General features: G+C 39.3%; 1 protein-coding gene across 2 annotated transcripts in view; it reads left to right on the forward strand.

The window, feature by feature from the left end:
- The window catches only part of KCNK2 (potassium two pore domain channel subfamily K member 2), a 125,950-nt gene extending 106,774 nt beyond the window's left edge, over positions 1-19,176 (forward strand). Inside the window, exons 7-8 of one of the 2 annotated variants that reach the window (XM_047076847.1) lie at positions 16,830-17,181; positions 17,696-19,176. In XM_047076847.1, the coding sequence (XP_046932803.1) occupies positions 16,830-17,147 (318 nt within the window). In that variant the 3' untranslated portion in view covers positions 17,148-17,181; positions 17,696-19,176. Of the gene's footprint in view, positions 1-16,829 lie in introns of both variants that reach the window. The other variant, XM_047076846.1, reaches the window with a different exon arrangement.
- Positions 19,177-23,039: the final 3,863 nt, after the last annotated feature.

Consider the following 23,039-nt stretch of genomic DNA (forward strand, 5'->3'; position numbering starts at 1 on the left):
TCCCATGCTTTCTCAGATCTGGATTTAACACTCCACATTAGGGTAATTCCTAATTCTACTGCATAGTGCAGTTTATTTTGATTCTTCATTTAATGGTGGTCATGCCTGAAAAAGGTAATTCACATAGATCTAAACGAAAGAAGTACATTTTTTATTTTGCCTGTGGAACACTGGACTCATTTTTCAGTATCATTTCACAAATTGTGCAAATGGCTTTCTTGAGCTAGGAAATGGCCATCGGTACTGATGTCAAATGGTTATTTTTAAGGTCAGTCTGTGTTGAATATCCACTGAACCCCTTTGGGAGACTTCAACAGTTTGAAAAACCCTTCTTCCAAGCTTACTAGAATTTTAAGACATGTGATAATTAGCACCCTATTTGGGGGGACACATATAACAGTAACATTTCCAAACACCTACTAAAAAAAAATTCTTCTTCCATTGTACACATTTAAAATTTTTTTTATATTTTTAGGGCACCTGGGTGGCTCAGTCGGTTGAGCATCTGACTTCGTCTCAGGCCACCATCTCACAGTTCGTGAGTTAGAGCCCCACGTTGGGCTCTGTGCTGACAGCTCAGAGCCTGGAGTCTGCTTTGAATTCAGCGTCTCCCTCCCTCTCTCTCTCTGTCCCTCCCCCACTCATTCTCTGTCTCTCTCACTCTCAAAGATGGATAAACATTTAAAAATTTTTTTTTAATTTATATTTTTTTATATTTTATATATATCTTAGTATCCCCTAAAGGGACAGAGTAGATGAGTTTTTTGTTTCAAACTAACTACCATATAGTTACGTTCACTGACAAAAAGTTCACTAACAAAAAGTTAAGTTCACTACAGAAAACATTTGTCATCGCACAGTGGCTCATCAAACTTTAAGAAAAAAAATGCATAAGTGATCTTTAAGTGTTATGCCGCAAGGTAACAGTGTGTTAGTGCCTAAGATTTTCATGGCTACATCCCATCTTATTACTTAGCATTACAGAAATCCTACAATGTAAAGATTTTGATTTTATAACCCCATTGCCGATAGCCCATAGCCTGTAAATTCCAATACACCAGAATACACTGACAACAATGAAGTGAGGGGGCCCCTGCCAACCTGCCCATCATCGAAATCCTGCTCTTTCCTCATCATTCCTCCATGGACCACAGGGACCAAGCGAGAGCACTTGTGGTGTTCAAAATATTAAATATTAGTAGCAGCCTAAGAAAAATAAATAAAAGTCGAAATCTTATTTTGTCTGCATTCCCAGGACTTTTTTGTCAACACATGTGGTGTATACATAGAAACCAAAACCCAAACTTGACGTTGTTATTCTCTGCTTCAAATTCTTCGATTGTCCCGCTTTGCTCTGAGAATAAGTTCAACATCTTTGAATTAACATGACTTCTGTGGTCATGCATAATTTGGGCCCTCTCAAAGCCTCATCTTGTAGATTTGTTAGAACTGAGCCACATGGGCCTTCTTTCAGTTCTCTGACTGCACCAAGCTCTTTTTCACACGAGTCCTCTTTTCCACATGTGTCCCTTTCTTCCCTTCCCTTCCACTCCCTTCCCTTCCCACATGCTCTGCCCTGGCATTGACCGCTCTTCTCCACACTCATCACCTTGCTAACTACAGGGATCATTGTGATCTCAGATCAATTATCGTATCTCTCTAGACACCCATTCAACCCATCCAGTCTAATTATTCCTTCTCCTTATATGCTTTCATCATGTTCCTTACTTTGGCGTAACTGCACTTGATAGTGACTTGTAATTATGTATTTATTTGTGAAATTATTGTCTCTCTCACCCAGTAAGCACTATGAGGGCAGTCGCTTTTCTCCCAACACAATCCAATGGGCCTTTGCATCATGAAGCTCCATGTTTGAAATTTACGGCATTCTCCCATAATGCTCTTTACCATCCTTTTCTCTGTTATCTGCCAACCTCCTTGTGACATCCCCAAATTCCTTTGGCTCCTGCGATATTTATTTGACAAAGATTTATTAAGTGTCTACAATGTGCCTATATTGGGCTAAGCAGTTGAGATAAAACAGTACACAAAATGAAACCTACAAAACATAGGAGTGGTCTTCCACTATTATAAACATCAATGTTGAATTTGCTTCAAATAGCAGGGGTTCATAACCTTTTCTGGGTCACATACTCTTTGAGAGTTTGCAAAGAGCTCTGATTCCCTTCCCCAGTAAAAACTGCACAAATCGAGGTGCCTGGGGGACTCAGTTGGTTAAGCATCCAACTTGGGCTTAGGTCATAGTCTCTCAGTTTGTGAGTTCGAACCCCGTGTCAGGCTCTGTTCTGACAGCTCAGAGCCTGGAGCCTGCTTCAGATTCTGTGTGTGTTTCTTTCTCTCTCTGCCTCTCCCCTGCTTGTGCTCTCTCTCTCAAATATAAACTTTTTTTTTTTAAATGCACAAATCCTCATAGTGTATGTATAGTTGCAAGAGTTCCATGCAGTCCCCGAAGCTCATGGTTGGGTAACACGTCCTAAATCAATCATGTTAAAAGTACCAAAATATTTACATTCTTTTCATAAAACTCTGGGATAGAGGAATAGGGAAAGGTGATGTGGAGAATAAATAAGTGAGCCACAACTTGTGTCTTTGGAGGAGGAGAAGGGTGTGGGTGGGAGGAGAAAACCTTTGCTCATTGCTGGCCAACACCATGGTTGCAAAGCATTGGTTCAGAGCAGTAGTCCTCACACTGTGTGTGTGAACTCCCTGAGAGGATTTTGAAAAGTGAGGTCTGTCCATGCATATTTTTACATTAAAATCTAAAATTCTTCATTTTGCGTTGAATAATTTTAAAGGATATAATTGTCAGTGAACTTAAACACTGACTTTCAACTACAACTATGATATATTTTGTAAAGTACACCAGTGAAATATAAGTATCACAGTAATTGATACCCAGTATAAATCTAAATAGCACATGAACAAGCTCTTCTCACTCCACCCTCACTCCACACAATTTTGATTGTCCCATTTTTCAGATGTTAACCAAGATCACAGAAAGCAGTGTCTGCCATGCTTCTCCACTATATAATTATTCCTCTCCCTGTATAATTAATACATATGGGGAAGTACTTTGAGATTTTATGGTTGTCCCTTTCATCCTCAAACTCTTCTTTATGTATGTATCTATGCTTCTATGCGTTTATGTGAAGCTGCTGTAATCCATGAGCTATCACCTGTTACAAACATCATGTATTTTGACCCCCAAGTAGTCCCAGACTTGGCCAGCAGTAGCCCCTGCAAGCTGTCTTCTGTGTCTTTGGGTGAATCCCCGTTATCCTTTGAGTAATTCTTTACTTTCTGGCACAATAATACGTCCTAGAGTCGGCTTAAAATTTCTCTGCCATGGCCTCAGAATCATTCATTTCTCCAAGGAACCATGGTTTCTTTTAGTGGGTAATGACATTTAGAAATAGAGATTTGGATGCTTTTAATGGCGTTGTTACTGTTTCCAGGCACTCTGAATAGACAGAGCTAAAGAAGACATTATATATTCATGCATACACATATTTTAGCTTTTTTTTAATTTTTTAATGTTTATTTTTGAGAGACAGACAGAGACAGAGACAGAGCATGAGTGGGGGAGGGGCAGAGAGAGAGGGAGACACAGAATCTGAAGCAGGCTCCAGTCTCCAAGCTGTCAGCACAGAGCCTGATGCGAGGCTTGAACTCACAAACTGTGAGATCGTGACCTGAGCCGAAGTCAGACGCTTAACCGACTGAGCCACCAAGGTGCCCCTCTATCTATTCTATATCTATCTGTGCATCTTGAAAACCATGAGGATGTTAATTGGACTATGGTGATAATTTTTGCAATATATACAAATATCGAATCATTACATTGTACACCCGAAATTAATATAAATATGTCACTTATACCTAAATTAAAAATAATTGCAGAAAAAAATGACACCCCCAGTTCCAATCTGACATAAGAGGTCGTTCTAATTTTCTGCTTTTTTATATTTGTAATTCCTTTCTCTACAGTGAAATCCTCACCTCTTCATTATTCTGTCTGCTGTCCCACCCCCAACCCTTCAAGAGTGCCCTCCCCACCCTGCTTGGTCTCCAGCACTACGCTCTGGGCCTCCCTTGTGTGGGTTGTGCCCTCCATCCCTCTTTGGCTCTGACACCCCATATCTGGCTGCCACCCTTGTGCAGGTGCTCCCTTCATGCCGATCTAACTCTGACATGCTACTAAGGCACTGTGGCTCCCTTCCCCAATGCCACCACCCTGCCGACTCCCTAGTCTGCTTCCCCTAATTCCTGGAGGGCTGAGCTGCTTAAGAAGGGAAGCCACCAGGGTGGCTCAGTGGGTTAAGCGTCTGACCTTGGCTCAGGTCATGATCTCGTGGTTTGGGAGTTCAAGCCCCATGCTGACAGCTCAGAGCCTGGAGCCTGTATTGGATTCTGTGTCTTCTCTCTCTGCCCCCCTCCCACTCTCACTCTGTCTCTCTCTCAAAGATAAATAAACATTAAATTTTTAAAAAATAATAATCAGGAAAACAAAAGATGAAAGGAAGCAAAAGCATTTTTTTAGTGGACAGGTCTTGTATTTCTATATGAACATAAAATGCCCTTTTGTTATAAGGAAGCTACTCTCAAATCCAGGTTTCTTGAAAGAGTTTTGAAAACCTCAGTCAATGCTTTTATTTTATTAAGTATGTAATGAGTTGATTTTGTGGCAAATGCTTATAAAGTTCCATCACCCCTTCATTCAGTTTTTACTTTTGACTGGTTATTTTTCACACAGCGAGATACCTTTAAGAAAACAACAAATACAGGATTCCCCACCATCACCCCCACCTTATCACAGAGTTTCTACATTGTAGTGACAGACAAATATCTAGCTAATTGAGTCATGTGTATGTGATATTTTGGAAAAAAGTACATAAATTATTTTATATTGTTTCATGAATTTTAATATCCCTATCTTGGGGCGCCTGGGTGGCTCAGTCGGTTAAGCGGCCGACTTCGGCTCAGGTCATGATCTCGCGGTCCGTGAGTTCGAGCCCCGCGTCGGGCTCTGTGCTGACCCCTCAGAGCCTGGAGCCTGTTTCAGATTCTGTGTCTCCCTCTCTCTCTCTGACCCTCCCCCATTCATGCTCTGTCTCTCTCTGTCTCAAAAATAAATAGTTAATATCCCTATCTTTATAGTACAATAAAACGTTCTGTAGGTTGGATGAGCTCCATAATACAGACTGTTAAAGTAACTACAGTAACAGGGGCTCATGGGTGGCTCAGTTTGTTAAGCCTCACTCTTGATTTCCGCTCAGGTCATGATCTCACAGTTTCAAAAGTTTGAGCCCCGCATGGGCTCTGCGCTGATGGCTGGCATGGAGCCTGCTTGAGATCTTCCCTCTCTCTCTCTGCTCCTCACCCCCTTGCGTTCTGACTCTCCAAAAATAAATAAATAAACTTAAAAAAAAAAAAGTTAATTCCAGTACCAGACCAGAGGGGAGAATTTTAAGAATATTCAGTGATACACTGCCAGTATGTCACAACAATTAAGAAGTTGAGTCTAGTCTACAAGTGACTTTGTAGATTTTGCAGCCCCACCTTATTAAAACAGTTAACATTATATTTAATACTTGCAAATATTTTACAAGAAAGATATTTAAAATCATAATATTAATATTAGTGTTATTATTTTTCTTGACATTGTTTTATTAAAACTATTGTACTTAATCCTTACACAATTATGTTAATCTGTGTGGTATTAAGAATTGGGGGCGCCTGGGTGGCGCAGTCGGTTAAGCGTCCGACTTCAGCCAGGTCACGATCTCGCGGTCCGTGAGTTCGAGCCCCGCGTCAGGCTCTGGGCTGATGGCTCGGAGCCTGGAGCCTGTTTCCGATTCTGTGTCTCCCTCTCTCTCTGCCCCTCCCCCGTTCATGCTCTGTCTCTCTGTGTCCCAAAAATAAATAAAAAACGTTGAAAAAAAATTTGAAAAAAAAAAAAAAGAGAATTGGAGAAGGGCACCTGGGTGGCTCAGTCGGTTAAGCATCCAACTTAGGCTCAGTTCATGATCTCACGGTTCGTGGGTTCGAGCCCCGCATCGGGCTCTGTGCTGACAGCTCAGAGCCTGGAGCCTGCCTCAGATTCTGTGTCTCCCTCTCTCTCTGCCCTTCCACCACTCATTCTTTCTTTTTCTCTCCCTTTCTCTCTCTCTCAAAAATAAACATTAATTTTTTTAAAAAAAGAACTGGTGAAATTGCTAACTAAAAAAAGTAGTTTATATTAAAGAAGCATTATGAATATTACATATACTTTACTGAAAACCAGAGAAAAACATCATGTGCCATTCCGTGAAGATAACGTGACACTTAGTAATCCTTTCAGTTGTGTTTGTTTGTTTTACCCTGGTTGGTAAAGAGACTACTTTGGTCTTTTTAACAGTGCAGTTCAACAATACGATGAAATGTCAATACTTCATAAAATGAATTAATAATAATTATCAAGAATTACAGGCTAGGCAACCTCTGAAATTGGAATGCAAAGTAATCTTTAAATTTTTTTCACAAATTTAACCAGAAGAAAGTTTTCAACTCAGCTACTTGCTTTTAGTTTTTAATTTCCCTTATGTCTTTAAGATATATTGTTTGAACACTGAGAAAAAGAAATTAACATCCCACTGTCAAAGAGCAGGAAAATGCATTGGAGAAAGACAAGAAAAACCTCTTTAGTCTTATTCCTGGTGAAGACGACAAAATGGCCATAAATCCTAAATGCTCAACTTGGCTTTAGATTCTTTGGAAGCCATCCTTCAGGGAGAAAGGTCTCTGGCCATGTTACCCTACCATGTCAAAGCAGTACAACTGAATATTAGCCATAAAAAAGAATGAAATCTTGCCACTTGCAACGACGTGATGGAGCGAGAGTATTACGCTAAATGAAATAAGTCAGTCAGAGAAAGAGAAATACCGTATGATTTCATTCATGTGGAATTTAAGAAACAAAACCAGTGAACAAGGGAAAAAGAAAAGAGACAGGGAGAGACAAACCAGGAAACAGACTTAACTACAGAGAACAAACTGATGGTTCCCGGGGGGAGGAGAGGTGTGAAATAGGTGATGGGGATGAAGGAGGGCACTTGTGATGAGCACTGGGTGTTGTATGGAGGTGTTGAATCACTATATTGTACACCTAAACAAACATTACACTCTATGTGGATTAACTGAAACTTAAGCAAAAACTTTTAAAAAATCAATGGTTAGATCTGCACATTAAAAAATGTTGGGGGTTTTTAGTTTATTTTGAGAGAGTGTGAGAGCAGGAGGGACAGAGACACAGGGAGAAAGAGAAAATCCCAAGCAGCCTCCACACCTTCAGAGCCTGATAGGAGACTCAGTCTTAAAACTATGAGATCATGGCCTGAGCTGAAACCAAGAGTGGGACGCTTCACTGACGGAACCACCCAGGTGCCCCTAAAAAATGTTTTTTTAAGAAAAGTTGAAGTTCTTCCAAGTATTATCCAGTAGTTGAGTTGGCTTTTGTTAATTGGAAAAAAAACTTACAAAAACCTTACAGAGTTTCAGATAGAAATTCCTCATCTAGTTATGACTCTATGAAAGGGACTGGCTTACCTATAATGAGTGATTATTATTCATAGTTAATTGAGCACACATGGAAAGAAAAAACCAATTAGAATAGAAAATAGAGATAAGGTAGGGTAAGGTCTGTAGGGAGAAACTGACTAGCAAAGATTGTAGAACTGCAAAAGTTGGCCTTGTTCATGAACTGAGACTGGAAGGGAGTCATTCAAGGGAAGTGACTGGTGGAAAGCGATGTGAAGGAAAGGAAATTTGAAGTGCTACCTTAACACAGAGGACTAGTGGAGCCACTGTTGCCGACTTTCCAAATTGTTCCACAAATCTCCACTCTAGAGCATCTGCCTGCAAGTAATTGGGGAAAAAAATGTCGCTGAGATATTCAATCTTTGGAAATGGACAATTTAGAACATGAGCAACTTTTTATTACTATTAATGATCTGAAAACCAAAAACTCTATAAAGGATGCTGTAGAATTTCAAAGCTAATGGGTCGGTGGGAAAGTAGGATAGTTATGATTCTGGGTGAAAAGCTAAAGCAGAGAACGCTAGGTTTTCCAGCTTAATGGAAATGTATGGAAGGGCTAAAGACTTGTTCGGTCAAAGTGAAATAGAGAGTTAAGGTAAATAAATAATTCAGGTTAGAATTATTCTAAATTGGAGGGATTTCACAAGTTCATTTGATAAATTAAGCAGCAGATTAAAATGAAATAAGATTTAACCCCATGGTGATTGTTGAATTTTATAAAAAAAAAAAAAAAACAGGACTCATGAACAGCATGGTTTAAAATTATAGAGCCCCCTGTGCTGACAGCACAGAGCCTGCACGGGTTTCTCTCTCTTCCTCTCTCTGCCCCTCCCCCCTTCTCAAAATAAATAAACATTTTTAAAAAATAAAATTGTAGGACCCCTTGCATATTAGTTAATATTCAACAGCAATTTTTCAGGGAACCCCAGCCGATGAAGAGACAGTGACTTTTGCCTTGTTGAGAGGACACCTGCACCCTGGAATCTATTCTCTTATCAAAAGTCAGGCTAGGATTGTGTCTTCCTGTCACAGAAGCATGGCTCAGACACAGAGCAGAAGGGAAAAGAAAGTATAAGGCATTACTGCTCCTCACGAATCAGCTTTACTCTCTTGGAAAAATAAAAATAAAATAAAAAAAACATGTAGCTGGTATTTTGCAGAGTTGCTTGAAGGAAAATAACCTTAGAAATGCAGTTGATAAAGACCAAACATTTAAAAGACCTGAAATTAAAAAAAAAATTTTTCAAACTTAGAACACTGACCATTCTCTTTAGGTCATTACACTTTCTGTTACCAGGAAAGACTATTCTGGTGAAGACTGACCTGGGGTAGAGACAAGGAAACTTTCAGAAGTGAAATCACTAATAAATATGAAAGTCATCACACCTAGATGTAAAGTGTAATGGATTATACTTTAGTAAACAAGGTAAAGATTCAGAAGTAGTGATTCAAACATTCTCTGTCTTTTTAAGAATATTTTATTTTTTAATTTCTTTATTTGAGGTATAATTGACATACAACATGACATTACTTTCGTGTATACTAAATAACGATTCAGTATTTGTATATATTGCAAAATGATCACCACCAGTCCATCACCATACATAGTTACAGAATTTTTTAATCTTATTGGTGAGAACTCTTAAGACCTACTCTCTTAGCAACTTTCAAATATGCAGTATGGTGTTATTAATTAGTTGCCATGCTGTACATTATATCCCCATGACTTATTTATAACTGGAAGTTTGTACATTTAAACTCCTTTCACCCATTTTGCCCACCCTGCTATTCCTGCCTATGGCAACCACCAGTCTCTTCTGTTATCTGTGAGCTTGGTGTGTGTGTGTGTGTGTGTGTGTGTAAGATTCCACATGTGAATGAGATCATATGATTATATGATATTTGTCTTCCTCTGACTTATTTCACTTAGCATAATGCCTTCAAGTTCCATCTATGTTGTTGCAAATGGCAAGATCTCATTTTTTATGACTGAATATATTTATATATACACCACAGTTTCTTTATCCATTCATCCATCGATGGACACTTAGGTTGTTTCCATGTCTTGGCTCTTGCAAATAATACTGCAGTGAACATGAGGGTGCGTATATCTTTTTGAGCAAGTGGTTTCATTTTCTTTGGATAAATGCTGAGAAGTGGAATTGCTGTATCATATGCTAGTTCTATTTTTAATTTTTTGAGGAACCCACATACTATTTTTCAGAGTGGCTGCAGCAATTTGCAGTCCTACCAACAGTGCACAAGGGTTGCCTTTTCTCCACATCCTGGCCAAAGCTTGTTACTTCTTATCTTTTTTATACTCGCTGTTCTAACAGGTATGAGGGGATATCTCGTGGTGGTTTTGAATTGCATTTCCCTGATGATGGGTGATGTTGAACACCTCATGTACGTGCTGGGGCTCTGTGTGTCTTCTTTGGAAAAATGTCTATTCAGATCCTCTGCCTATTATTTTCATCAGATTGCTTGTTTTTTTTGCTATTGAGTTGTAGGAGTTCTTTATATATTTTGGATATTAACCTCTTATCAGATAATAGGATTGGCAAATATTTTCTCCCCTTCTGGAGGCTGCCTTTACATCTTACTGATTCTCAGGCATTTTTTTCTTTGTAACTTTAAAGATTCCTGCAAGGTATATTTTTTTCTTTGATGTCTGGCTGAGAAAAACTCCCAGTGGCAACTGCAATCCAATTCTGGTACATGTGTTGAGCAAATAAAAAGCATTCCATAGAGAACTCTGCCCTCACAAGCTTTTTTCAGGGCTGGGTATGCTAGACACTGAATCTACACAGGTAGTACTATAACATCAGTAAGGGGAGATTTAAAAGGAAAAAAAAAAAACTACTCAAAACTTTCTGCAACTCAAGAAAGTCAGCAGTAAGCCCAGGATCTGTTTCATAATAAGCATTCAATATGTGACTGTTGAAATCTACAGTTGCCATTTTTACATACTGTTGTTTCTACTACCCTTGCCTATATACATTCATTATTCTACATAGTTGTAATCAAAATAGAGACATAACTTTACTATCTTCATCACTTTACTCAACACAACATAATAAGAGAAAATAGTTTCTAAAGCTGAGGACTTCTCATGAACACTGGCTTCTTTTTTTTTTTCTTTTTTAAAAAATTTTTTTTTCAACGTTCATTTATTTTTGGGACAGAGAGAGACAGAGCATGAACGGGGGAGGGGCAGAGAGAGAGGGAGACACAGAATCGGAAACAGGCTCCAGGCTCTGAGCCATCAGCCCAGAGCCCGACACGGGGCTCGAACTCACGGACCGCGAGATCGTGACCTGGCTGAAGTCAGACGCTTAACCGACTGTGCCACCCAGGCGCCCCAATGAACACTGGCTTCTTAAATGACCTTTACTAATCTCAATATTATTGTGCAATTCAAAGTATAGTTCAGAGGATATCTCCATACGTATTTTTTCCCTTTGGCAAAAATTCTTGTCCAAGATAAATTTCTATGAATTGACTTTCATCAAAGGATATGAACATTTTAGTGATTAGTAAAATTGATTTATAAATTGCTTTCTCTTCAGGCTGTACCAGCACACACTGATCTAGAACTTATGCAAATAGCAGCTTCATAGGCGAGTCCCTGAGAGTGTCTGTATTCAGGAAGAGGGCTGTGTCAGTCAGCAGCCACAGATTTCTCACTAGTTGGTCAGAAAACATCCAGGAGTCTAGTTTGTTCAAATTACCATGTTGGGCACTTTTATGAGAAGAAGAAATAAATAGGATGCATAGTTTCTGTCATTAAGCTTACCATCTAGATTGAGAAAACTAAACTTTAAATTACTCTATTCGAAGCATTGTCCCAGAAGCTGCAATGTGAAGGGGGAAGAAAGGGTGAGCTTGATAAGAAATTGGCCAGTGATCTTTACCCTCAAAGAATCTGCCATGTCGTTGGTTGATTTAGAGTCAATGGAGTGATAAATACTCCTTATGATTGCAAATGAGCTTCCTGTGAACTTCATAAATTGCAAGTTTCTAAAGTCGTGAACTTTCATCTTTCTTAGGCCATTCTGTCAATCTTATGTGATTTAGGTAAATTTCCCTGAAAGAAGTTGAAATATGGCAAGTGCTTGGTTTTAAATTATGTTGCTACCATATCAAGGGCCTCCTTGGCATTATTTCAGATACTTTAGAGAACCTGAAGATTCTAGGGCTTGGAACCACTACTGAAGAGGCAAATACTGGACCTCTGTAATCATGAGACTTTGCTACCCTGAAAAGCTATTAGATGCTTAGCAAGTGTTCATAGTGGCAGACGAAGATATTGGTGATTCTTCTAAAATAAAAGCACTAACCCTTCTTTAACTTTAAATGTTATATACATAATGATGTTGCAGCCAGGTTCTGGGATAGCCTAGTCAGGTATTGTCACACAAAATGGTAGATTTTGATTTTTACTTTGATTTAAAGGGGATTTTATTTAAATGATGTTCTTCACTTTGAGAACCATTCTTAGAATGGTGAGGAGACTCTACAAAGTCTAAAAAGTTTGAGGACACATACTTTGAACGTTTACTATGAATAGACCTGGCTGTATCTTTCTCCTGAAAGGAACAGGATTATCCCATCAGAGTCAACCAGGAGGCACACTCTTCTTATTGGAGCTTGGTTTCCAAACATGACCGATTGGTCTGCCATTCATTCATTCATTTGTCCAAGAAACCCTTACTAAATCCCCACTATCTACACTCTTCTGTGTTCTGGGAAAGCTGAATAGGATACAGCAGACATATCTTTTCATCACCATGAAGCCAAGAGAGCAATGAAACTAATAATTGTAATACATTGTGATGAGAGTAATGCTAGGGAAGTACAGACTGCTGTAATGACCCTGATGTAGTCTGGGGGCGGGGCGGGGAGGTCAGGGAATGGCTCCGGGAAGCAGTCTAGGGTGACTAGTTTAGGATGAGTAGGAAATGCACTAGGCACTAGAGAAGGACTTGGGAACACTACTCTGAACAGAGAGAATAATAACCAGTGAATGAATAAAGGCAAAAGAATGAGTGGTGTGTTTGAGGAAATAAATGTTCAAGATGGCCCCTAAGAATAGACTTTGAGAAGGATGATGTTTAGAATTGAGGCCGAAATAGGTAGACCCTAGAACATATGAGCCACTTGAAAGAGTTTGGACTTTCTCCTAAGTGAAGCAGGAATCAATTGAATGGTTTTATACAAGGGAAAGTACCTGATGGATTCGTGTTTATTAAAGGGAACTCACTGTAACTGCTGTGTGGATAATGCATTTGAGAGAGGTGGATGTAAGTCAGCAAGACTGGTTAGGAGGCTGCTGAAGCAATACAGATGGGCCAAAACGGCAGACAGGACCACAGTTTTGACAACAGGAATAGAGAGAAGTGAAAGGAATTGAGAGAAAAATAGGGAAATTGGGAAGACTCAAGGCTGATTTGACATAAGATTGAGTGAGAGGAAGAACAAAGGATTATATTGAAGTTCAGCCTGGGAAATGCAGTGGTTAATGGTACTGTTCACTGTGATAAGCAATTAACTAAGAACAGGTTGGAGAAGTTAAATGATTTCATTTGGAGATAGGCTGAGTTTGAGATGCCGACAAGTCATCTAAAATGAACGTTGTATGGATACAGAATTCAGTCAGGGATTAGACCTGGAAATAGGTATTTTGGTAGTCATCAGCAGGCAGATAGTAATTGAAACCACTGGAAAGAGACAATCATCCAGGGAAAATGAGAAGACTAGAACTCTGGGGAACAAAGATAGTCAAGGAAAAGGTAAAAGAAAGTGAGTCCCCAAGGTGATTGAGAAGAATTAGCCTACGTGGTAAAGCAACACCTTGAGAGGGTGCTGATTTGGAAACTAGGACCAAAGATTGATTGGAAGGGAGGCAGTAGTCAGCAAAACCCTTTGCTGAAGATCAGGCGGAGCAGGGACAAAGAACGGCCCACTGTAAATTTAGTGACAAGGGTAAGAGCAGTTCCCTTAGAGTTCAGAGGGCAAGTGACTGTAGCACTCCATTTTCTTCCTTTGCTTGTAAATCAGATCACATGGCCTGTGAGCACCGTTTACAAGTCCGGGACACATGGAATCTGGGGGGAGACCTCTTCTCTGAGTCAAGTGCCTAAGCTGCAGGAACATTCACTGTGATCCTTTAGGAGCTATTTTTGCTCGTTTTGGGTCCTCTGCTTCGTTACTAAGTAGTGTAGACTGCTTAGTTTTAGGCAGATGAGATACTATTTGATTAAGTGATTGAAAGATTTTTATAAAAATCCAATGAGACAAAAAATGTTTTAGTGCATAAGAATTCATTGTAATTCTCCAGAACACCACAAGCATTAACATTTCAATCAAGAAAAATTTGGGGCGCCTGGGTGGCGCGGTCGGTTGAGCGTCCGACTTCAGCCAGGTCACGATCTCGCGGTCCGTGAGTTCGAGCCCCGCGTCGGGCTCTGGGCTGATGGCTCGGAGCCTGGAGCCTGTTTCCGATTCTGTGTCTCCCTCTCTCTCTGCCCCTCCCCCGTTCATGCTCTGTCTCTCTCTGTCCCAAAAATAAATAAACGTTGAAAAAAAAAAATTAAAAAAAAAAAAAAAAAGAAAAATTTTACTTATATAAATGTGACGTTCTAATTTCTTTGGAAACAAAAGAGCACCTTCAGAGTTTCAATATACAGTTTCATCCTTATTAACAGAAACGGGACTATAGGATACTGTTATTTGATCAATAATGACTATATTGCTATAGACAATTCTGTAAGGTCAGGATATTTTTTTAAGAAACAGGAATAACTAATTATTTTGATGGCCTTGGTTTGGTTTCTGAGGGACTCTCTTTTATTTTTCTCTTTTTCTTCCTCCTTACTTTCAAGTTTTGAGTTTGAGTGGCTACATTCCTCAAGCCCAGTATCGTGAAGAATAATAGAGAAATCAGGGCACAGGAGAGAGGAAACAGATACCACTGTTGGTTTACATAAGTAGCCCTAGAGCGGGAACTGGAAAAACTTTTATTCTCCCAGTGTCTTTAGGAAACCGTGACAGACTATCCTCACCCTAATATATAAACTGGCAATGGAACAGATTTCCATACGATGTGAATTTGCCTTATGCTCCTCCAAAAGACATTTAGTCCTTAGAATTAATAAGATTTTACTGGCAGGGCACCTGGGTGGCTCAGTCAGTTAAGCGTCCAACTTCAGCTCAGGTCACGATCTAGTAGTTCAGGAGTTCGAGCCCCGCGCCGGGTTCTGTGCTGACAGCTCAGAGCCTGGAGCCTGCTTCGGATTCTGTGTCTCCTTCTCTCTCTGCCCCTCCCCCACTCACACTCTGTCTCTCTCTCAAAAATAAATAAACATTACAAAAATTAAAAAATATATATATTTTACTGGCAAGGCAGAATAATATGGTGGAGCTAGGCCTCCAAGTTTGAATTCTGGCTTCAGCACATATTTACTGTGTGTCTTAAGTGTTTTAACCTCTCTAGCCTCAGTTTCTTCTGTCAGATGGGGGAAAGAACCATCCTCAAGGTGATGAAGTAAGTTAACATTTTTGAAAGAGCACCATCCGGCACATAGTAGGCACTATACATATATACAGAATTTTACACAATCCCATGACATTGACCCGCGCTAACAGTGACAGTCCTTTTCATTATGAGTAAATGTTTATTGAGTTCTATACTGAATTCACCATTCGTTTTTAAAATATTATCCCAGTTGTAAAAATGAGCAGAACATAAACATAATCACTCTCTTGCCTTAGCCTTCCTTTGACTAATGAAGTACATCACCCAGTGCATCTGACCAGGACGACGGTTCAGCAGTATCGTTTACGTATGTCTTCAACATGTCCAAAGCGCCTCATGGCTTAAAGTTCCATGTAACCCAGGGTTAGGTAATCCGTTGCATTTCTGGGGAGACCTGCCAAGAGACCTCAGACCACGTCTCCACTAGATGCTTAGAAACTGTGAATTACATTCCAGGGAGAAATGTCCCATTTTTTCAATCTGTTTCTGGTATTCTGCTTTAAGCTCTCAAAGTACCCCTGGCAAGCCATATCATCACCAGCCTCACTGTCATAGTTAGTAATTTTGTAGTCCTTTATATTTTAAGGAGACACACGCACATCACTTCTCTCTCCTATGAAACCATTATTACCCTTATTTTATAGATAAGGAACCTAAAGTTCAAAAAAGGTAAAAATGGCTTGCCTGTGGACACACAGAATGTGAGCGACAGAACAGGACCTGGAGGTTGTCATCCCCCTCCCCCTCTGTTTTTATCAGCTGATACAAACTGTGAGGCAGCACTAATGGATACTATTAGGACCAAATGACTAAAATTGGTTAAGTGGGGGAAAAAAGCCATTTGCAAAACAATGTGTTTCATGTAAGACCATTTCTGTAAAAACATTAATGACAATCAGAATGGGGGAGGAAGTAAGTACAGTCAGTATACAGAGAAGACGGTTGTGCCCTGAAGATGCCTGTCCTACCCCCGAGTAAGCGGCGGCTGGGATGGGTTGAGTAACTTCCCCAATTCCGCAAACGTTCATTCAGAAACTAGGCCTTGGACTTAGTCTCCAAATGGGCCTCAAAGTGGGCTTGCCAGCTCTCCTTCCTTTGCTTTCCCTGAAAGCAGAAACAAAATATTTTACTGCTCATTTAGTAAACAGAGAATTCCCAGATGACGCCAGTGTGGGGTTGGACACAAAGTTCTTGCACACACCACTTCCGCCCTCTCAAACCTGTGTTTGCATCCCGAGCAAACACAGCATCGCTACCGGCACCAACCAGGTCACCGGGGTTCACATTCTGGGCTTTTACTCGGTCTTGCTGCTCCTACCGGTGTCTGACTGCCTTTTCTACGTTCAAATACTTCTGGAAATTACAGATGAAAAAAATAACCCACAGCGTCTCAAAAAGTTAGAGATTGCCTTTTTACAGCTGCAGAAGCTTCAGTGACAGAGGCACATCTAGCACCTCTAATACAATTCGGTTTCGAGGGTTTAAGTTCACGGATTAATTTGTAGAGCCGTATCTATGTCAAAAGGAGCCTCACGCTGCACCGCGTGCGTAATCACACCAATCCTCAGACCTCCGGTATTTCGAAAGGCTCCGATCTCCTTTTTAAAACACAATAAAACGCTCGAGAGAGAAGGCACACAAAATGCTGACTGTCGTGTTGGTGTCTCTCTGTGTTTTCTCCGCGTGCGTGCTCCAGGTGGGAGAGTTCAGAGCCCACGCCGCTGAGTGGACGGCAAACGTCACCGCCGAGTTCAAGGAGACCAGGAGGCGCCTGAGCGTGGAGATCTACGACAAGTTCCAGCGCGCCACCTCCATTAAGCGGAAGCTGTCGGCGGAACTCGCCGGGAACCACAACCAAGAGCTGACCCCGTGCAGGAGGACCCTGTCCGTGAATCACCTGGCCAGCGAGAGGGACGTCCTGCCCCCCTTACTGAAAACTGAGAGTATCTATTTGAACGGATTGACGCCCCACTGTGCAGGCGAGGAGATTGCGGTGATCGAGAACATTAAATAGCCCTCTCTTTGAAGAGCCTTAGGCGTAGCCATAGGTGAGGACTTCTGTATGCTCTTTAATGACTGTTGCTGGTAGCATTTTTTAAATTGTGCATGAGCTCCAAAGGGGGAAACAAAATAGATAACACCCATCATGGTCATCAACCATCAAGAGAATTTGGAATCCTGAGCCAGCACTATCTTTTTGATGATGCTTGTTGAACGGTCCACGTTCTTTGACAAGTGGAATAAAACAAGCAATGTCTGATGCCTTTCTGTGCCCAGACTGTTTTCCTCCCTCTTTTCCTAATGTGCCATAAGGCCTCAGAATGAATTATAATTGTTTCTGGTAATAATGTAGCTTTGAGGGATCAGTCCTTAACTTTTCAGGGTCTACCTAACTGAGCCTAGATATGGACCATTTATGGATGACAACATTTCTTTTTGTAAATGGCAAGAGATTCTTATGCAGCCTTTTACCTAAGAAATTTTCTGTCAGTGCCTTATCTTACGAAGAAACAGAACCCCTCTAGCTAATGTATGGTTTCTCCTTCCCCGCCCTACCCCTAGGCTCACCTCTGCAGCCCTTTATCCCACAACTCCCGTTTGAATACCATACCTTGCTGGAAACAGTGTGTAAAATGAAGTGATGATGCCCGAAGAAGGAATAGATGCCACATTAGATGGACATTGAAGCAACACTCAGAAATTCTAGCGTTAAAGGCACTGCAAAGAAATGAGGTGCACAGATGGTCCCTCTGAGTATTTATTTGACTCAGGTACCAGTGGTACATATACACAGTGTAATTATTTCCAGGCCGGTAAAACTGGCGGCTCCAAACAGTCCCTTTTTTCCTGGCAGTATTTGGAATTTATCATTTAATAACTACATTTTTTAAAGGTGGAAGAAAAAAAATATATATATATATGATCTGATAGGAGAAAGCTGTCAGACATGGATAGTATTGGAGGTGATTTAAGACAATTGGTGTGAAAGAAGATAGCACGATAATGTGTTACGAGGCATTTGCTAATAAACATTATACTGCCAGCACCTATTTGCTTTTTGACGTGGAAGGCTTACACGATTTTCTTTCCCTGGGTGACTTTCGCCAGACAGGGGAGGTGACGCTGTAGCTGGAGTTGGGCACAGCCTAGCCTTGTGTGGGTGTCCCTCTGGAGCTGCGACTGAGTTTGAGAGGAGAAGTGGAAACTGGGATCACTGTGATATATTGCACATGGAAAAAAATGCAGATTGCAGGCATAATTCATCTTTGACATTAGAGAAAAGCTGTTATAGCACAATTTAAATCTTGGGAGCTTTTTTTTTTTAGATAGAAAATGCTGATAACCCTTTTTAGTTGAATTTTATATCCTGTAACTCTTTGGATGTTTCCAAGATTCAGAAAAAACTCATTACAGGCACCTAGTAGATTGCTACTCTCGTTTATTTTCATACTTAGATCTGCTGTACATTGTATATATAATTTTTAAAATGCAGAAAGATGATTTCCCCAAATACAATTACAAAACATTTCTTTTATTCTGGGGAGTGACAGTGGTGGAAATATCTGAATAAGTAGCATTCAGATTAGGGTCTTAAAAAATAAACAGGATCTTTAAAAAAAAACAAACATCTAAATAGATGCTTATTTTCCAAAATTTAAATTTAAGCTAGACATGTAAATATTATGTAAACTTGTTGAAGGTACTTTTATAAACTTAAAAAATTCTAACCAAAATTTTAGAAAGTCAGGCTCTTTTAGAAAGAAAGCTACACTCATCTCCTCAATAACTGTTCTGAAAGTTCATATGGTGGAATGCACCATGTATAAACTGTGAATTGTATTGACAAATAAAGTTTGTAATTAAAGTCAGCATTTTCTGAGTGTCCTGCTTGCTGCTGAGAATGCAGAAGGGATTCTAGCTGAGTAGAACTCCAGGACGTCACTTTTCATGCTGAGTTTTCTGTGGCTCCTTCATTCATAATATTCAAGAAATATTTCTGATGCAGTATTACTACCCTTGGCAAATACAGAATGTTCTTCTTGGTGACTGTTAATCGAAAGTAAACATCCTGAAATTGCACTTTTGAAATAGGGTATTTTAAATTGCATATAAATTCAAGATTGTTTCTATTAAATCATGACATATCAATAGCTTATTTTATCACTGTTAGACCTTGTCTTGACACTGAGTTAATCTGAATGCCAAAAACAGGCACCTGAATATTTTTTTCTAAGGAAAAAATAAAACAAAACAAAAAAACAATAAAAAATCCTGGCAGTGTTGAAGCCTAAAGAAGGCAGTTGCCAACTAAATTTCTAAACCTCATGCCCCAAATATTTGAACATACCTTCTCAGTGTCTTACATAAATATATTATTTATTCATCCCCATGCACCTTGATGCTCAGTAAATAGCTTAAAACTCGTTCCCAACATTATCCTCAAAATTGGGGAAAATCTAAGAAAAAGTGTGTATTTTATCAATTTTATTTCCTCAAGCTTTGTTCACTTAATTTGTAAATTTAAAATTACTTTGTTTACTGTGGAAAGAACATTGATAAAGGTTTTAACATAGTCTAGAATCTTCTAGTGAATTTTTTTTTTCCAATAGACCAGTTTGAGTGAGTTTTGCCCTGAAGAATATCAGAGGAAAAAATTAAGTACTAGAATCAGCAAGGATCAGGAACTCTGATATGAAATCTTAGACATGGATTCTAGACAAGAATCCTCTACCTTATAACTATTAAATGTAAAAGTGATTATTTTGGAGTTCTTTCAATTTCTCATACAAATCTATGTCACACACCCTTTTTTCAATAACACTTCACTCTTGTAATACAGGAAATAGTGAAACTTCTAAAGCCAAGAGGGAACTGAATAATTTGTGTCTTAGCCATCAAAAAGGTGGGAGCAGTGTGTTTGTAGGGCTTTGTTTCTTTCTCAAATTCTAAGGAGCATGTGACACACAAGAAGACTAAATCCCTCCTTTGTGTAAAAAATGTGTAGAATTCTTTGATTCTTAAGGCTAGACGTTCAAGCAGACTAAGTGAAATTTCAGATGGAATACCAAAACAAACAAACAAACAAATTTAGCCATTCTAAAGATTTAATATAGCTATTTACGCCTAGGAACTGGACACCTAGATCAACTTCTATTTTTGTTTTCTTTTTTTAAAAAAAAACATTTGCTGTTCTAAGTAAAATCATAACTTATTTGTGGTTTGCATTCTTTATTAAAATGTGAGTACAAATTTGCTTTTGTATAAAGTAAAAGATGTCTCTATTTGAATACTCATAATTTCATTAAAATTAATATATGATTTTGCTCCAGCATGAGTTTACTTAAATGTGTAAAACTTTCATAGTGAAATGTACTGGCCTTGCACATACTCTTGTGTCAGTTCCAAGAGGGAACCTGGTTACTTTTAATAGGTGGTTTTCATTGTGGTTTTAAGGGGAAATTTTCATAAGCCCCACGTGCTTCCTTCCTTCCTCCCACCCTACCATAAAGGTTTATCCAGCTTTTTTTTCTCTTCACACTTTTATTTGTTCTTGAGAGACAGAGACAGAGCACGAGCGGGGGGGGGGGGGGGGGAGGGGAGGGGCAGAGAGAGCGGGAGACATAGAATCTGAAGCAGGCTCCAGGCTCTGAGAGGTCAGCACAGAGCCCGACACGGGGCTCGAACTCATGAACTACAAGATCATATAACCTGAGCTGAATTTGGATGCTTAACCTACCAAGCCACCCAGGCGCTCCAGGTTTATCCAGCTTTTGTTTCACACTTGACCCTTCCCCACCCAGATCTCAACTACGGCTTCCCATAAGGCAGGGATTAGTTCCAAGGACCAGGAGTTTCGGCTCTGCTCTTTTATTTGACTCAACACTATTTGTTCACTAAACCCTAGCTGTTACTATTTTTACAATTCATGAAACCATTTGTTATTTTCCTAGTATTAGCATTAGAAAATATTTTCACCGTGTTATGCTTGTCTCAATATACAACTGTTTTTTTCTTTTCATCTGTCATTCCTGTCCAAAGTATTTCTCACTGCCTTGTCTTTATTCTTTCTCTTTTGAACTCAGACTTGGATTTCTCTCTGACCCCAACACCCATGTATCCAATTTCCATTGGAGATCTCTACTTCTCAAAGGCATTTCAACACATCCAAGACTCTCCTAATTGTTCCCCAGACCTGACCCTCTTGGTGTCACCTATTTCAACAAATGGCACCGCCATCCATTTGGTTGGGCATTCTCCTTGATGTCTTCTCCCCCTCAACTCCAAAACCACCTTTCACCAAAGCCCTACTGTCTTGCATCCTGAAAATGTCTTGAATTTGTATACAGCCACTATGTTTATCCAAGTCACCACCATAGATCTCCCCTTGTACTAACTGCTTTTGCATCATTCTCTGCTCCTGTCATTGATGGTAGAGTGCAAATTTCAATTTAAGTATGCTACTCTCCAATTTAAGTCCACTGTCTTTCAATTTTATAGAAGACCAGAATCCTTCACATGGCCCAAGGCCTTCTGGTCTGCTTTATGCCATCATCTTCAGATTCATCTTGTATCACTCCCTAAGCCTCTGTATCCCAGCCCCTCTGGATTTCTTTCACATTATGCTGATGCTGTCCCCTTGCTTGGAATGGTTGCTCTCCTTTTACACCTCAACCTTTTCACCCAACAAACTTTTACTCATCCTTCAGAACCCAGTATCACTTCCTTTGATAAGCCTTCCCTGACACCATTACAGGTACCTTTACAATATACTATATAAAAATCTTATTCCTTTCCCTCAACTTATGATTAGATATTCATCACTATTCTTATTTGATTATCTATATTCCCCACTAGAACTCATTTGTTTTAGCCTACTAAAATTATTACTTTTATTTCCAGATCCTAGCCAAGTACATATAGTAGGTTTCCAAAAATACATGGTGAACAAATAATATAAAACAGAGGTTTAATTGTTGTAACAGTCTGAGGTATACTTGTGTGTAAGTATCCCAGGTTTTCAAGCTCCACAGACATTTGTTCTCTTCTACTGGGTTAGTAATAAATGGGATACAGATAGCAAGTTACTTCTCCTATTAACTTACAAGCTGACTTATTGTGTAGAAAAAGATCCAAGCCAATTGTTCAACCAGAGAGACTTTTCAGTTGGCCATACGTTTACTCCTTGTAAGCAAAGGTTTCGTTATTTCCATTCCCCAAATTTGGCTCACAATAGATACCACTGAAATTTTTCAATTATAATTTAATCTTGAAAATTTGTTTAGAAATTAATCATAAAAATATGTTTGCTAATACTAGTAAATGGATGCCTCTTATTAGTAGAAAACTAAATACACATTTCTTTCTCCTTGCCAAATGAAATTCAGCTTTTTCATGCTTAAATTTATAATCGGTCTGGGAAGAAATCCATTATTGGGCACATTTTGAACTGTATCCAATAGAGAATATTAGTCACTTACATGGTATAATTTTGAAATTAACTCACAGAATAAACATTGGTATTCATGTAGTGCATGCCTGGATTTTGCAGATGGTATTTCTTTTTATATACTATACAATTAATAGGGAGTAGTATATACATGATTTTTATACTGTCTACTTTATCTAAAATATTTTAAATATTATTGACATTAGACTGTATGTTTATTTATTTTTATTAAAAAATTTTAAATGAGCATCAGTGGCAATGTCTGGTCCAGATTCAAATCTTATCATTGCCCACGTGTTTCAGAGTTGAAAAGATAAAGTATCAAGATACTGTCAATACATCTAATTAACTCCTCTTGTTTCTTAGGTGCAGAAGTTCAGAGTTTACACATGCATTGAGAAAACTTAAGATTGCCGGTCTAGATATATCCAAGTAGATTGGCCAAGTGTATGACTCTTT

The sequence above is a fragment of the Lynx rufus genome, unplaced genomic scaffold (assembly GCF_022079265.1).
Source record: "Lynx rufus isolate CCGP_SWC_20201006 ecotype Redwood Valley unplaced genomic scaffold, mLynRuf1.p SCAF_15, whole genome shotgun sequence".
Classification (NCBI taxonomy): domain Eukaryota; kingdom Metazoa; phylum Chordata; class Mammalia; order Carnivora; family Felidae; genus Lynx; species Lynx rufus.